This window comes from Coenobita brevimanus, chromosome 6, assembly GCF_032717465.1.
Source record: "Coenobita brevimanus isolate Jiangsu-jjx chromosome 6, ASM3271746v2, whole genome shotgun sequence".
Classification (NCBI taxonomy): Eukaryota; Metazoa; Arthropoda; class Malacostraca; order Decapoda; family Coenobitidae; genus Coenobita; species Coenobita brevimanus.
This window is the reverse complement of record NC_136959.1, coordinates 57,225,718-57,243,970: the sequence shown is the minus strand read 5'-3', so window position 1 is coordinate 57,243,970 and position 18,253 is coordinate 57,225,718. Positions and strand designations below refer to the sequence as shown.

The 18,253-nt window shown below is 41.5% G+C and overlaps 1 protein-coding gene across 2 annotated transcripts in view; it reads right to left on the bottom strand.

The window, feature by feature from the left end:
• LOC145399827 (pseudouridylate synthase 7 homolog) overlaps positions 1 to 18,253 on the bottom strand; it is a 135,597-nt gene that overhangs the window by 88,318 nt on the left and 29,026 nt on the right. For both annotated transcript variants that reach the window (XM_080272393.1, XM_080272402.1), the window contains exons 6-7: positions 8,512 to 8,632; positions 7,995 to 8,073 (exon numbers count right to left, since the gene is read on the bottom strand). In XM_080272393.1, the coding sequence (XP_080128519.1) occupies positions 7,995 to 8,073; positions 8,512 to 8,632 (200 nt within the window). The remainder of the gene's footprint in view (positions 1 to 7,994; positions 8,074 to 8,511; positions 8,633 to 18,253) is intronic.

Here is an 18,253-nt window from a genome sequence, read left to right as displayed (position 1 = left end):
CACAAAACAAAGAACCTTTTCAATTATGATATACAAGGAACATCATCATACAACTGGTACCTTGGTATGTTCTATGGTAATGACTGATAAACAATTAAATCACACAGTGAAAAATATTATACATCTGAACTGTCAGAAAAATGTAGATACCACTTAACCATTGAAAGACCTTCCTTGATGAAATGTCAAGACATACAAACTTATATTTCTGAGGCCTTACTCAGCAATAGTCCATGACCAGGAAATACCAGTATGACCCTGAGAGTTAATTCGACTATCAACAAGATTTGAAAAGAAAGATCAAGCACATTTATCTTATTGGTGGCAGTATCTGGCAAACCCAGAAATGTACACATTCAAGTGCTTTAACACACAATTGCTCTCTCTCTCTCTCTCTCACACACAAAGTCTGGACTCGAATACCGAATGATTATAGTGTACTGAAATACTCTAAGGTAATGTCACTCAGGACTGCCATGACAGCACTGGCAGGCATAATTTTTAACCCTTTGACTGTGACTATCCTTCCAGAAGACTGTAGGAAATTTAGTATTTTTCTATCCATAGCAAGACGCCTTAATCCATAAGGGGCAAACAAATAGCCTCCATGTCACCCTCTCCTTTGCCACTTTGCTGTCCTCCCCCCAACTTACACCCACTCTCATATACCTCTCTACTCCATTCCTCAATCTCATCCTCAGTCTCCCCCTCCTTCTCCCTCCACCACCTCACTCACATACACTCTCCTAGTCAGTCTTTCACTCTCCATCCCCTCCACATGGCCAAACCACCTCATTATATCTCTCCTAATGCTTTCTATCACCTCCATCTCCACACCACAATGCTCCTTCACTTCCTCATTTGTTAGTCTGACTCTTTAAGGAACTCCACTTGCAACTCTTATTTTCCATTTCCTCAATATCCAGCCTCACTGTGCATTCAGTGACTTCATTTCTCTCAAAGACCACAACATCACTCTTTCCTACATTCACCTTTACATTACGATTCTTTCATAATCTCCCCAACTCTTTCACCAAGCCTTGTGGTTCCCCTTAGTCATAACAACAAGTATCATCTGCAGACAACATAAACTGGAAGTTTTCAAGTGCTGCCCTCTCTAATTTGGGCCGCTCCAACAGCCAGTGTCTTACCTTGTATCTCTTTTATAACTACATCCATATACAAATTGGTCAGTCATAGAGACATGGATCATCCCTGTTTCAATCCAACATTCAGAGAGAAAAATTCATTTACTTCACAATACACATGCAGTGCAGCCATAATGCCATCATATATACTCTTCATAGCATTCACAGCTTCCCAAAGACTCCACATATTTTTAAAAAATTTTCACAGCCCTTGTCTATCCATGCTGTCATATGCTTTCTCCAAATCCAGGAAGGTTGCATATACAATAATCCCTCAATTATCCAACGTAATACAGCCATCGGTATGTTTGGATACTGACGAAATCAGGATATGGAGCAATACCTTACCAACGTATACCTTTGATATACTTTATGTACGGTACCCCTCCTAAGTTGTGGCAGTGTTCTTTGGTCTTTTAGTTATTTAGAAATCAAAACACACATGAGAATATCCAATATATATATATATATATATATATATATATATTTTTTTTTTTTTAATGCATGGAAGAAGGAACCAAAGACCAGGAGCCTGCAAACTGTTCTCTCCAAGAAAAAACAAAAATGAGATAAGAGAATGCCAAACTCAAGATCCAATCATTTCAAGATGCCTGGACACACTGCGTCTGAATGGCTGGAGATCGAAGGCAGCAGGAAAAACAAACAGTAGGAGACAGTTCCAGAGCTGACCTGTTGCATAAATGAAGGACTGGGAGTAGCGGTTAACTCTTGCATTAGAGAGTTGTACAGAAAAGGGATGAGAGTTTGATGCCAAACAGGCGCTATGCGCCCACTGTAGTGGTGGAGGGATGCAAGCAGACAGTAAAGAGGAGCAGTGACCACTGAAGCAGCAACAGAAGAGATAAAGATGAAACAGTGTGGTGAAGAGACAGAGGTTGAAGAGAGCCAGTAATAGGAGGAGAGTTAATGAGATGAAAAGCCTCTGACTCCACCCTGTTAAGAAGAGCTGTGTGTGGGGAGCCTCCCCACACATGAGAGCTGTACTTTACAAAGGGGCAAATAAAACCCATGCATAAAGTCATCAACTGTGCAGGGGTAAAGAAGGTAGTGGACTTAGCACACCCAATCTCTTGGAGGCAGATTTTACAAGGGAGGTAATATGTCTCTTCCATCTGCCTATAGGCTTGGCTGAATTACAACAGATAACTGAAAGTTTAGTCATCCATCAACCAATCCTCCATTGCCCCATGAGGAGCATAGGAGCCTGGGGCTAGGTAGTTAGTCCAGACATTTAAGATGAGAGTGACCAGCCTCACTCATCCCTGAGTGGCATTATATGAGCAATAAACCCCAACCATCCCTTGGATATAAACCTTCACCAGCTCAATCCGATTGGAGCACAATAATTACCCACTAAACCACCAGGCGCCAAAATTTGGTTATATGGTTACCACCCAGGGTAGTAAATGGTTTCCTGGTGTACAGGAAACCATTTGGCTTGTCACTCAGTGTAGAGTCACCCATAGGCAGAAGGAAGAGGAAAGAATGAAGGAGAGAAAGACAGAAGAGGGAGCATAAAGTCACCCGTAGGCAGAAGGACGACGAAAGAATGGAGGAAAGAAAGACAGCAGAGGATGGAAGGAAAGAAGGATGGACTGTACTAGCAAAAGTGAAAGTGGCGTTTACCTCAAAATTATTCTGGATTATTAAAATATTATAAGACCAAAGGCAAGTGCTTGAAGAGACAACAAAAATTACTCTGGAAGTGCATATCTGCTCCATCCATCCATCATCTAATCCTATGTTCCCCCTTGAGGAGCGGAGGAGCCCAGGGTTTGGCAAGTTGGTCCTGACATTTAACTCCTAGGGTACGCAATTCTCCAACCTCAACTTCCCCCCAGGATGCAAAAACAGGCATAGTTTTCGACTATGTCAAAGGTTAAAAGTTTTATGCCCGATTTATAGAGCTTGAATTTACACACTTGAAAACGCAAACCCCACCCCTCCAAGACCCAATAATTACCGAACTATGGCCGGTCAAAGTTTAAAATAGCTACCTGCCACGGGCCTGGCAAGAAAGAAAATACGCCGCTCGCACCTGTTTTCTTCACAAAAATACATACAAAAATCACCAAAATCAATTTTTTTTTTGGTGTGTACAGATGTTATAAACCACTGTAATGTGCTTAGAAAAAAATAAAATGGTGACAAACCCCCCCAAACAGATATGATAAATGGTAAAAATTATCCTCCCCTCCTCTCCTCTCTCCATACTTCCAATCTTCTCCCCCCCCTTCCCTTCCCTTCCCTCCCCTCCCCTCCCCGCCAAGGTGTCAAATCTAGCTAGGGAATATGGTCATGAACCCCCCAATAAAAATATGATAAATAGTATATAACAATTATCCTCCCCTCCTCTCCCCTCTCCATACCTCCAGTCCCCTTCCTCCCCTCCCTCGCCAAACCTCCCCTCCCCTCTGAGCTGCCAAATCTAGCTAGTTTTCGTTTTGCTTTGTTTCGTTTCGTTTTTTAGGGCTCCAACGTGCTTGTATGCATCAGCATAAAATAAAATGTCTTTTTCGAGTGGGTTTCGAATAAAGATAGCTAAAATAATTGTGGAGTGCATATCTGTATGCAAAGACACGAATAAATTACAGGTAATGAGAAAACACGCGCCATGAAGCGTAAAAAGTACGCAAAATATTCGAGGCCAGGGACGTAAAGATACTGCGTGCTAGGGGGTGGGGGTGGGGGTGCGGGTGGGGGGATTTGGTAGGAGGTGGTAAGGTCAGGAGGAGGTGGATGGGGATGGAGGGATGGGAGAAGACCACCACAAGACACAAAGGAAGGGCCCCAGTGGGGTACAGGGGCATGGAGGGAGGGTAGTGGGGAAATACCCTCCCCCCAAATTACTGGGAGGGAGGGGGGACATGGGGACGATCCATATGGGAAGGGGGGGGAATCATGAGGAGGGGGTGGGAGGGGTGGTGGTAGTGGTAAGAACGGTGGGGCTCTAGGGTGGTACCAAGGAAGTGGGGTAGAGGGATGTGGCGAGAGGGAGGTGGGGGGTACATCCCCCACCGCCTGGTTACGGGCCTGGGTCCCCCCTCCGGTGTGTCCAACACTTTGTTCTGATTGGTTAGAAGCCATCTGCGTCACAGCTGGGGTGGAGCCAGCTGCCGCCAGTTTTTTGTGGATATTGAATGATCGGTGTTGCTCGTCCTTTTAAGAAATTGCGCAAAAAGCTCGATCGGTGAGCTTAGTACTTTAGAGGTTAAGATGAGAGTGACCAGCCTCACTCATCCCTGAGCGGCAATACATGAGCAATAACCCCAAACCACCCCTTGGATATAAACCTACACAGGCTCAATCTGATTGGAGCGCCTATTTTACCCACTAAACCACCAGTCACCATAATTCGGTTATATGGTTACAGCCCAGTATTGTAAATGGTTTCCTGGTGTTCAGGAAACCATTTGGCTTGTCACTCAGTGTAGAGTCACCCACTGGCAGAAGGAAGTGGAAAGAATGAAGGGAAGAAAGAGAGAAAAGGAAGGACGAGAGGAAAGGGCAGACACCCAAAGCAGCACTACACTGAGAGAGTGGATGGTGAGTGTCCCCACCTACCACATTGCATAAATGGTAATAGGTGGTAAAAAAATAAGTGATTACTGTGTGTTTCGGTGAAGAAAGTGCTACATTTTTTTCATCGTGTGGAACTCTGCACAATTATGTTACTGTAGTACCTTGTATGTGACTGTTGTATTAAATGATGATAATATTAAAAAATATTTGTAGCATGAAAATGCAAAAATTATAATGAAAACGTTGTGCTGTTGCTTCAATTACTATTATGCTCTTGCAGCATGTTTAGCATGAAGTGTAGCACCCGTAACTTTGCTCTTGTAAGTTACGTCCACACCACAATACAGTGCAACAAGTATCTTTATAACTGAAAATTAGTGTATGCTTGTTTTTAGTGTTATAAACCATGGAAGCCACCTCTCAAACTTTGTCCTACACACAGCATGAAGACCACTTGCAACACTCTCTAGTGCCTGCCTGGGCAACCCACACTTGCCAACCATACAAAACACTTCCTCTTCAACTCACTCTCCCTCTAGGCCTTGACCACCAACAGACCTCCAGTTTCGTTCAAAGGTTAATGGAACAACTGAAGTATGTGTGATCAAAATTAAAACAAGTTCGGTTAAACTCAAGTGAGTCAAAACAGTTTGTGAAAACATCCTATTTTTCACGTATCTGCACCAGCAACACGGGATAAAAAATCGACTGTCGCAGCTGAAGGGCTAAATTATCAATGAGTCTTGTGGGAAAAAAGTAAGGACCATTTTATTGAAGTTCATCCTCAGTTCCTCGCCCTCACTTTGCAAGGATCTTATGATCTTAATATCAACGGTTAAATGCTTAACAGAAGGAGCTGGTGTGAACCACTTCAATTTGATGACAAACTGTATTCTTTTTTGGGGGGGCTTATTTTCAAAAGTACCAGAAATTATATTCAACTCTGGAATGATGTCTGGCACTGAAGGAGTTAATGAAGGTTGCACATAATCCCACTTGCAAAATCACCTCTATGCTGAATAAAATTGCCTTACAGTAGAATGAATTAAGTACAGTAACCCCCCCAGTTGTGCAAGTTACATATGCACTATTCACCGTTTGAGCAGATACATAAACCCTACCCATATTCGAAAAGTGCGGGGAGGATATGCGAACAAAAATTTCAGAAATTGGCCTCCAAAACATGGCTGCTCGGTGCCTACATTCAAAATCCTGCGCAGTGACATGTGTCAACATGGTCTGTGATGTTTAACCCGCGCCGTCCCGAGGACGTACTTCCACGTCCTCACGTTTTGTCACAGCTAATCCCGAGGACGTACTTCAACGTCCTGCAATTGCAAGGTTCATAATTTCCACATTTTTCAATTTTCGCGAGTCATTTTTGGTACGTATACACGGGACACCTGCCTCAACAAGATGCCAGGCAGAGACAATGCCTTACCCAGCATGACCTCCTCCCCCCCTTGCATGCCCTTTTCTCAGCAATTCACCTGTTATCAGTGACCTGGCCAGTATAGCCATGTCATGCCACGGTACGAAATTCAGGGCCAGAGTGATTCCCCAATCAATGACAATGTGGAGGACAAACTTTACATAGCATTAGAGGAAGAAACAGTTAGAAATGATGATCAGGTAATGTGGCAAAAAAAGGTCAGGTATTAGTGAGTGAAACAATGCTTATAATGCCTATATTACTGCTTGAAAACCAATATACTTTTGTACTACATATAAATTCGTAACAGTAAATAAATAAATACCGTTTATGAGTGGTGTGAAATAGTTATCCTCCCATAGAACTCGTTTTCTTTGGTGCCAGCCTGATAGAAAACCCAGTAAAGTAAGGAGGCTCTCCTACCTGTAATGAGTATTTTAAACCTCAGGTGAGCGATTTCTCTATGAATTTTCGATGTTTCTCACCAAAAGCGAAAGTTTTAGCAAAAAAAAAAAAAAAAGGTCGAAAATTGCCCGGGATTGGGGGGTACCAGTGGTCGAAAAGTGGCCGGGACGGGGCGGGTTAAACCAACTGTGCTACTCTCATTAATGAACCTGATGACCCTTTTATCTCACATTTATCACAACTAGTGACATCATTCTTAACAAGGTATTTTTGTCTGTGAATACAAAACTGTCATAATTAACCATTCCTGACAATCAATTTCAGAGTGGTAGGTGAGGGTGCTCACCATCCACTCACTCGATGTAGTGCAGCTCTCAGGTGCCTGCCCTTTCCTCTCTTCCTTCCTTCTTTCCTTACTTCCTCTTCTATCCATCTATCTTTCATTCTATCCTCTTCTTTCCATCTACTGCGACTCTACACTGAGTGACAAGCCAAATGGTTTCCCGTACACCAGGAAACAACTTACTACGCTGGGTGGTAACCATGCACCTGGTGGTTTAGTGGGCAAATAAGGCATTCCAATAAGATTGAGCCAATGCAGGTTTATATCCTAGGGGTGGTTGGGGTTTCCTGTTCACATAATGACACTCAAGGATGAGTGAGGCTGGTGACTCTCATCTTAAATGTTAGGACCAACTTGCTTAGTCCCCGGCTCCTACGCTCCTCATGGGACAACACTGTTTTAGATGATGAATGAATGAATGAATGAACAATCAATTTTTGTCCTTGTGATTACCACACTTCTCACTCTTTTAGTTCAGTTTAACCTTAAATAACTCTATCAAAACTTCAACTGTTCTTACTAAAATAGTGAAATCATGCGCTTAACTCCATCATAGGTATCTACTGATGCACAATAAGAGCGAGTGTGGATTGCATAAAATGTTATTGTGTTCTGGGGTGGTTTGTGTGTAGAAGCCTGCTGCTGTGAGGCATGCAGTTACCATAGTAACTGATGCCTTGCCAATGACCTACTGCACTTGCCACCCATATTTTCAGGTATATTTTCCCTCACTTGTCTGGTCAGAATGATTTATTAACCTCTAATTAACCTATTTTTTTTGCTGAGTGATATTCCTAGAGGTTGTATGCTTCCATCAATGAATGTTAGGTCTGACTGGGGGAGTGGGGTGCCAAAAATTTTCAAGAGGGCCAAAAGAGGGACTGGTAAAAATTTTGGCTCTTACCAAACAAATTAGTCACATAACATGGGTTTCAATGGTACAGTATGCATGGTTTGATTTTCCCAGTAAAATTTAATGATAGATTAGCTGTGCAAATGGAGGGGTTCTGTACAAAATATGTCATCAGACTGAAAAGGTTCAGATAGTGTGGGAAAAAATTGAATAGTACAAAAATGCACTGGTAACAAAATAAACACACCTGCCATCTGGATTTCAACATACCTCCTTCACAGATACTAACTGGCTGGTCTTGGCACGCTTATCCTTTGTCCCAGCATATGCAAAGGCATTGGGTTTCACTCTGGAAAAAGTCACATTAGTAATACAGCTAATGGTGAACATTACAAATGAATATTGAACAAACTTAGATCATGCAAACTGTTATACCAGCTTAAAAGATGAGCACATAAATCATCTTAATATTCTAATAAATGAGGTGGACTGGACAAGAAATAGGAGTATGGTAAGAAGACATAAAAGAAAAACTACCAATAAAGTGTCCAGTATGAAATGGGCCATGCATCTTTTTAATCAAGCCATCAAAGTGTTGAAAGAGGAAGAAGAAATGAGAGCAAAGGACAGGCCATGATGGCAGTGCAAAGTATGATGAGTACACCCTATAAAGATGAGCATTGGTAGCAGGAAGGTGAAGTCATGGAGGAGGAGGGGTAGGAGGGACCACTACAGACAACCAAAACATTCTACAAACCACAAAAAATATCCTAAGTAAGATTCATACCTTGATTTCCAAGCTATCTGATTAATGGCTTCAACTGTCTCCACATTTTCTTTAAAGAGGACAAAAGTTGTGTACATTTGATCCTTTGGCCAAGGGGTCTTTTCTTTGCGCAAGCTATCAACTGCAACGGAAGAAAAATTATTCATCAGAATTATTCTTACTAACTAATGATAAAAAGCACACGCACAGGAGGCCAACTGATCATCTCTGCATTAAATATCACAACTAAGTGGCTTAGATCCAGGTCCTTACGCTTGTTATTGGGCAGTAATGGATATTATTATTAAAATATAACCCAATCATTAATGCTACACGAATGTTCAACTTGACATTAAAACAGAACCATGAATTTCACAAACCAAACCTAACAACACCTAACCTAAATGTGAAGGTGGCATTCTTCAGTCTAAACATAATTACAGCACAATTGGAATGTTATGAACAAATTACAGAATGAAGATCTATCTATCTATCTATCTATCTATAGCCCGACGCCCTAATCCCGCAAAGGGTGGCCGCAGACAAAACGCCTCCAAGTCACTCTGTCACCCACCATTTGACTCCCCTCCCCCCAACTCACCCCCCCCTCCCTCATATACCTCTCAACTCCATCCCTCCACCTCATCCTCAGTCTACCCCTCCCTCTCCCTCCCTCCACCTCACCTACATACACCCTCTTAGTCAGTCTTTCATTCTCCATTCTCTCCACATGTCCAAACCACCTCAGTGTATTTCTCCTAATCTTTTCAACCACATCCACATCTACCCCACAACGTTCCTTCACTTCTTCATTCGTCAACCTGTCCCTCCACGTCACTCCACATGCTCCTCTCAAGTAACTCATTTCCACTGCTCTCACTCTTGACTTGTTCCCCTCTTGCAAGGTCCACGCCTCGCTTCCATACGTCAGGGTAGGGATCACAATACCATCATGCAGTGACTTCTTAACTTCCATACTCACCTCCCTATTTCTCATCACTGCTTTCAGTGTACCAACAACCCTGGGGGTAGGGGGGTTTCAAGAATACTCCCCCAGTATCCCTGCTTGTCGTACGAGGCGACTAAAAGGGTTGGTGGTGGGTTAGTGCCCCACCCCGTAAAAAGAACTAACTAAAAAAGCAAAAGAATGAAGATCAAATTTAATAATTCTCACATTTTTCTGAATGGCTATGCAAACTCTCTGACATTCTGTCCAAGTTTTCACAATGCTAAAAAAAAATTCTCATGGGTGACTTTGGTATTATGCAACCTAATGAAATGCAATATTGTTTAAGCTGTAATGGCAGCAAGCAGCAGTACCTAGGGATTAATCACATTTAGAACCTTTCAGGTTGCTGTCATAAATGAGCTGGATTTTCACAACTCAGTTCCCCTCCCTCATCATTGCAGCTTATCACAGAAAATACAGTACAATCTACAGATCTTTCATATTTAGTGTCTTGAGATTATTTTTTTTTAATAAAGAGTACAATTTTTTTGTAACCCTTATTCTGACACTACAAAACCCATGGAGAAGCAATGTATTCCACTGCTTTGTCCACTGGCAGTACTGCAACCAGAGGTAATTACAAGGTGTGCCGCTGCACAGAGCTTGATCATCTGTTTTACCATTTGTTGATGTTAAAAGTTACTTTATTAGCAATTATCCTTACTCTTATCCATAAGAGGTAGGGTAGCTTGTCCCCCACCTTCATGTGTTATGCACCATTAGTACACAGTGTCTGTCCCAGTGGAACCAACAGGGAAGGTGATGCCTAAAATCTAGCAATTTTTTTTTTCTTTTGTTCCTTTTTCTTTCTTGTCTGTATCCTTTCTTTCTGGTGTCTCTGCTTCAACATGAATGCTGCCTGGGATTACCCAGGTAGGTCAATGGGCTAGACAAAGCTGACAAGCCTCAATGCCAGGGATGCAGAAAAGACGTTGCAAAACCTGTCACGACGTTAAACTGTTGGCACTGCAGTAATCAAACAGTGTCTGCCCCTGTTCACCCTCTGCCTCACTGCTGTCCTGACCTACCAAAGGTGTGTGTGTGTGTGTGTGTGTGTGTGTGTGTGTGTGTGTGTGTGTGTGTGTGTGTGTGTGTGTGTATTTTTTTTATCTACGCATGTATACATGTGTATCTGTACATATGTGCATGTGTATGTGAACATATGCAGGTGTGCACATGCATGTATGCATGTGTGTAGGTGTGAATGCATGTGTCCATGTGTATGTATTCACCTAGTTGCATTCCATATCTAATTTTATCCAATCTAGCTTCAAACACATTGATGTTCTTTGCCTGCACCACCACCTCTTCCAACCCATTGCAGATATTTATGCTTCTATTTGTGAAAATGATTTTTTTCAATTTTGCTGAGACCCCTGCTCTTCCACAATTTGTATTAAATGTTCTCTTGCCCTTCTATCATCCAGTGCACAGGGACACTCTCTGTCTAGATGTTCCAAACCTCTTCAACATTTGTACATCATACACAGGCCATCCATCTCTCTCCATTCCATTAATATGTGCAATTTTATCTTCTCTATAGTCTTTCTTCATGGAAGAGCTCTCTCAAGTCTGGGATCATCTTCGTGGTTATCCTTTGTACCTTCTTCATTTTTTTTTTTTTTTTTAATGTGGTAACTACATCACTGCCAGATACTCATATCTTGGTCAAATCATGGACACTATACCCTCAATGCCTCGTCCAAAAAATTAAAAGCTACTTTCATGTTTGTCAAGAGTCAATATAGGCCCCTCCAATAATCACAGACCAAATATGGGATTTACCAGACACTACAAAATCATCAGACTTCCAACGACCATAACAAACAATGTCTGCTTACTGAGGCGCAATGTATTTCAATACATGTTTCCTACCTTTTTTACTCCAACCTTGCCTGAAGTTGCCCCCTCCCCATTGTAACTGCTGAGTTGTAACAACACTATAGTAATACAGTACTGTACTAGTCAAGAATAAGTGCAATGACAAGAATGTGAAATAAACTGCAAAAAGGAAAATTATAAGCCAAGTTACTGTAAAATGGGAATAGTTTTCATTTTTAGTACTAGAATATACTACTGACCTCATTACTGTCGAACATGTTTGAAATCCCACCTCAAAGGGTGGGAGGGGGGGGGCCACTGCATATAATTGATTATCAGCTTTATTGGATCAGGAGGGGTGATAATGCTGGTAATGCCCTGAGAGGGTGAGTCACATCTTAACCCAGCTAGTTCTGTCTGCTCTTGGGTGTATAATTTAATCCAAAATTAAAGTATAATGAACATTTTAATCAAGCTGTCAAAGGTTGTAAAACTCCACATCAGAAACCTGTACTGTGTGAGACTGTTGCTGAATGGACATTGCCTCTTAGTACTGGTCTCATGTCAATGACTGTAATCAGGTATGGACTGGCCTTTCAAATACAGTAATACCTCGATTTAACGGCATTCATTCTAACAGCAACACCAAACTAACGGCACAAATCTCCTGAGGAATATTTATGCAAAAAAATTTTAAAAATACCCAAAAAATGGGTAAAAATTAGATAGAAATTCAAATGTGGTGGGCGCCGCATGCATCTCGATCGTCTGTTTGCAGTTTCCCACCAGCTGGGTATGTTTATACTCACCCAGTCTTCCTCCAGCCTAGCCTGACCCCAAAGTGAAAAAATTAGCATGTAAGGTTAGATTTAAGAACTAGTGTTATAGGCTTCATAATTTACGCAGTGCCATCTATTCTACTCCAACCTGCCAACTAATACTTACCTGGATTACAGCAGAGTCCCGATTTAAGACCAAATGAAACGATCTTACAATAACACGAGCATTTCATTTCTCCCATAATTATATAACAGCACGGTAATACCACTCAATTGCGCGAGAGAAATTGTGGGAAATGGGTGTTTTGGTACTGGATTTCCAGATACAACTCGTGTGTTATATGCTTTTGCTGGTCACTGATTGGTTTCCTCGACCCTACCTGACCCACGTGACCCCCATACCACCAGCCACAGCCTGCTCAGTGCTGCCTACCTCAGTGTTGTATGAACGGTTGCTGGGATGAAAAGTACATTTGCTTATTTCCTTGCTCCTCATTTCCTCTCAGAACTGAGCATGTGGTTCCAAACTAACTTTAGTTATGCCTAAGCACCCTGAAAGTGCTATGGACACAAGAATTTATTCTAAATGAAAATGTAAAATTGTTGAACGAAGTGGCGTGTAGCGTTGCAGCTTAAATGCAGATGATCAGACAGATAAAATGAGTCGGGATGTTTACGATGTGGATAGTTTTCTTTGTTGGAAAAAAAAGTTAATGATGGAGCAGTAAAATTCATGTATTCGCCTTTAGTGCAACAAGTGTGAAAAAAAAGAAGAAAAAAGACTTTGTGCTCGATCTTTTTGTTATAAAGTGACGATCTTTGGTCAAGTAAATTCGGATCTTATGTTACGTGAAGACACTACATGTTGACATAAACAGGTAGGCAAGATAATTATGTGAGCTCAGTTCCTGTGAATTATACTGTCATACAAATTATACTGTTTGGCTGACTTGTTTATTTTTCATGATTTCTGCATTCATGTGTATATGAGAAGTGAGATACACAATCACTCCATGCTGACGACTTCATTTATATTTTTTTCCCTTTATTGTTGACAACTAACGGCTTTCAAAAAGTTTCACACTGCATTTTTTTTTTTTTTATTAGTACCGAAAGTGATTCGTGACGAAATATGCGTGATGCTGGCCGGCCATTATTCACGTGTTGTTTAGGTCAAGCTTTTGCTTGATTTCTAATGAGTACTGTCAAGAGGCTTTGTGGCAGTCCTTGGTGATCAAAATTTTTATGGGGAGTATTAGGGGACAAAACTAATCGGTTAGGTTAGGTTAAACTGTAGTAGCTATGCACAGATGTGTCCAGTCGATGAGGTCGTACATAAACACTATCTTCAGTGTCTTAAGGCAGAAGTATTTCTAGTAATCTATTATTAAATATATTTTTAATGAAAAATATGAGGCTCCTAGAACCTAACCTCCAATTTTACAAGTAAATACATGTCACGTTTTAGCGCAAAATTGATTTTGCACGTGGTTCTGCATAACCTATCTCGTGTTGTTTGAAGACTCAACTGTCCTGTACTGTACTTACCTGGATTACGGTACAGTACCTTACTACAACACCACACCTACCTGCTTTCTTTTGTTCTAAATATAACAATTTTTATTGATTGTGTATGTCTGCACATGTTTATATGCTTAAAAATGTGTTAAAATGTGTTTGCGTGAGTTCCAGGGGGATCGATAGATGTAAGCCCCAATCTAACGGAGTTTCGTTTTTTTTGGCATGCTCAGGGCCCCTTAGGGTGCCGTTAAATTGAGGTTTTTATCTATTATGGAAAGTTCAGTCAGTGTTTGAATAAAGCTGCAAGGCTTATATTAAGCTCCTCCCAAGAATCCTGACCACCTCATACCTAAATGAGTTGCACTGGTTGCCAGTAAAAGCTAGAACTGAATTTAAATTGTCTTATTACTGTCAATGTTCATAGGTTAGGCAAACCACAGTATTTTGCTGAATTGTTAACGTATCCTGGCAGGCCCAAGTATGATGTTAAGTGATGACAATTCCTTGAGTCTTGATGAGCCTGCAGCTGTTCATCAGTCATCTTTCTTTAATCAATCACCTATACAGACCCTAGGTTACATATTAAACTGCAATTATTGATGCGGCAACTGAATTCTGCGCATTCTTTTCAACGGCAGCTCAAAGTCTTTCGCTTTTCAAGAAGCTACGATTTGGGGAGGTGTTGTAATGGACAATTATTGAGTTTGATTGCTGTAATCTCCTCAACCCCCACACGATGAAGTCTGTATTGTATACGAATAACGTCAACATTCTTGTCACTGTAGAAGTGTATAAAAGTGTTGAGCACTGGTGAATTATTTAGGAAGCTCTGGCATTTTAGAGAAAGAAAAGACCAATCATTATCATTAAAGTGAGTGCTACTGTTACAGGGCTCTTGCTGACTGCTGATGGTTGCGAGCCATTTGGCTCCTAAGGTTTCAGATCTACGAGCCAAATAAATTTTTAGTAGCCAAACTGACTACAAGCCGAAATACTTTACGAGCAATAAATTTATTTATTTATTTATTTATTTACACACTGTCGATTTTTAAACATTCACAGTAATGACAAGGAAAGGCTTAATAATGATCACAACGTGCTTTTTTGTTCATTTAAGTGAGATTTACTTATTTTGTAGTTTATTGGGTTTTGAAGTGGACGTATTTCTTCCTCGCCAAAAGGTGACTTGCATGTAAAATTTGTTCGTCGAAGGGAAAAAATACTCGCATTTGCGAGCTGTGGCTCGCCAAACGAGAGCCCTGTGTTATGCTAAATATATATTCTTCTCCCTTTCTGGTATGAAAAGCTAGTCTCCTGTGCATTACAACTTTTGGCATATGGTATACTTGAGGGCTGACTTACAAATCTAATGGGAATAAGAAAGGATTAACACCTGCCACAGCTCATCCCAATATGCCTGAGCTTGTCTAAACACTTAAAAAACTAAAACATTTTCATCATCATCATCATCCAGACCCCCTTTCCCACACTGGGGCAGGGTGAGGAGTAGCAACATCCAGACAGCCAAAATCTGCCCAACCCAATGGGCCACGCTTCCATTCACTTACCACTCAGGCCCCCAGAATCCTAGCTCTATCTGATATGCCAAAAACATTCACCACATTCTGTAGCTTCATATAATTATCCGAAAGTCAATCCGAACGCTGTCAGGTTAAAAACGGGTGCCAAATTCCTGATCGTGCACTTCTCCTCACAACATCCATCCAGCCAGCTCAATCTCTTGTCAGTCCCTTAGCCTCACTGACTTCCAAACCTCTCTTCCTCACACACTCATCCACCATATCTTTCCATTTTTTTTTTTTTTTTTTTTTTTACGTGTCTGACTCTGGGCAATGGCTTCAGGGCCTATTTCTTGGGGGCAGTGACCTATCCCAAGGCCCAGTAGTCCTCCTACACCTCCACATGTCACTACTTCGCCACTAACACCCACCATCCACATTCAATACATGCTAGGGCTGTCTCATACAGGACTGGTATATTGGCATTAGCGGGGGTATTTTTGCGACATGTCAGCAGGTCATCTGGTAGATCAGGAAAGTCTGATTTTAAGGAAATTCAAAAACTTAAACTGTTCCCTGCCCCAGCCGGGATTCGATCCTGGGTCCATTAGGACTGCAGGCTGCCTCTTTACCGATTCAGCCACCGCCTACCTTGCCTCCTTCCTCCTTCAAATTCGCTCAGATATACCTTTTTCACCACTCTGTTGCTATCCATTCTCTCCACATGGCCATACCATCTCAGTACACTCTCTTCAATTCTGATGTCCACAGACTTCCTCACTCCGCATCTTTCACTAATCACATTACAGTATTTCATATCCTATCCACTCTCTACTCCACACACATTCCTCAGCAGTCCTATCTCCACTGCTCTTACTCCTGAGTTTTTATTTTCATGCCAAACCATAGTCTCACATCTTGCACTCCTTCATGTAAGCCTCATGCAGCGGCAACACTCAAGCCTCTGTTTCTTATCAAAGCCTTCATAGCACCAGCCACTTTCCTTCCTTATGTCACTCTACATTCCACTTGTTTTGCACATTTTCCTCTTTTTTTTATCACTGTACCCAGGTATTTGAACTCTTTCACCAATTCCAGTCTCTCTGCATTCACAGTAATATCACACTGGTACACCTTCTCTCTTAATAACCATCACCTCTTCTTTTCTACATTTACTCTCAAGGCATGATGCTCATAGACACTTGCAAAACTCTGCACTAGTCTACCAAATTCTTGTGCAGTATTTGCAAGTAGTACTGCATCATCAGCATACAACAAATTAGAGATATTCCATCCATCACCATTCATTAACACCATCCATCTCTCCATCACTCATGTTTTTACGTCTCTCATCACCCCATCCATACATGTACTGAAGAACCATGGGGACAACACACACCCTTGTCGCAGGCCCACACCGACCGTGAACCATTCACTTAGATACCCATTTACCCTTACACATGCTTCACTACCACTGTAAAAACTCTTGATGGCACCTAGCAGCTTACCATCTACACCGTACAAGCGCACAACCTTCCACAATCCTTCTCTGTCTACTTTGCAGTATGTTTTCTCCAGATCCATGAATGCCATAAACACCTTATGGTCCTTCTCACAAGCCTTCACCACTATATGTCCTACTGAAAATATTTGACCCACGCATCCTCTACCACTCCTAAGGCCACCCTGTTCATCACTCACTAGGACTTTTGATATCTCTCTTACTTTATAATAATTCTTCCATATACCTTCCCTACCACACTCAATAAACCTATGCCACGATAATTCTTGCACTCACTTCGCTCACCTTTATTTTTGTACAGGGGTACAATCACAGCCTTTTTCTACTCTACTGGCACAGTTTCACTCATCGATACCTTTTTACATATCTCCAACAAGCATTTCATTCCTCTCTCTCCACTACACTTAACCCGTCCCATCCCGACGTTTTCTGGGCAGTGGTACTCCCCAGTCCCGACATTTTTGGACCTTTTTTTTTTTTTTTTTTTTTTTTTTTTGCTCAAACATCCGCTTTTGGTGAGAAACATCGAAAATTCAAAGAGAAATCGCTCACCTGAGGTATAAAATACTCGATCCAGGTAGGAGTACCTCCTTACCTTACAGTGTTTTCTATCAGGCTGGCTGCAAAGAAAACGAGTTCTATGGGAGGATAACTATTCTACACCACTCATAAACGGTATTTATTTACTTATTTGGTACGAATTTATATGTAGTACGAGAGTATATTGGTTTTCAAACGGTAATATAGGCATTATAAGCATTGTTTCACTCACTAACTCATCACCATTCCTGACCTTTTTTTGCCACATTACCTGATCATCATTTCTGACTGTTTCTTCCTCTAATGTTTGTCCTCCACATTGTCATCGATTGGGGAATCACTCTGGCCCTGAATTTCGTAAAGTGGAATGACATGGCTTTACTGGCCAGGTCACTGATAACAGGTGAATTACTGAGAAAAGGTCATGCAGGGGGGGGGGGAGGTCATGCTGGGTAAGGCATTGTCCCTGCCTGGCATCTTGTAGAGGAAGGTGTCCCGTGTATACGTGCCAAAAATCACTCGTGAAAATTGAAAATTGTGCAAATTAGGGACCTTGCTATGTTGCCGCGTTAATTTACGTCTCCAGGATATGAGTGCACATCATGTGACAACGTGAATTCACGTCTCCGGGACAGGGAGGGTTAATCATCTCTGGATACACCTCATCAACCCCATCTGCTTTCCCATTTTTCAGACACTTCACAGCACTCTTCACCTGTGCGAATGTCACATTTCCAGGCACTGCATTGCTTCTTTGCAGACCCACAAAACCAATCATGTTTACTGCCGTTCTGCTCTCTCCATTCCCATTCATCAGGCTTTCAAAATATTCTTTCCATCTGGTACTTACTTCATCCCTATGAGTTAATAATCTACCACTTACATCCTTCACACTTTCACACTTCTTTCTGCTGTCACTTCTACATTTCCGAACCTCTTTCCAGAATAATTTCCTATTTTCAGCGTATTTTCCATTAATTTTTCTTCCTAGATCATCATTTATCTCCTTCTTTTTCTTCTTCACTAGTCTCTTTACATGCTTCTTGTTCTC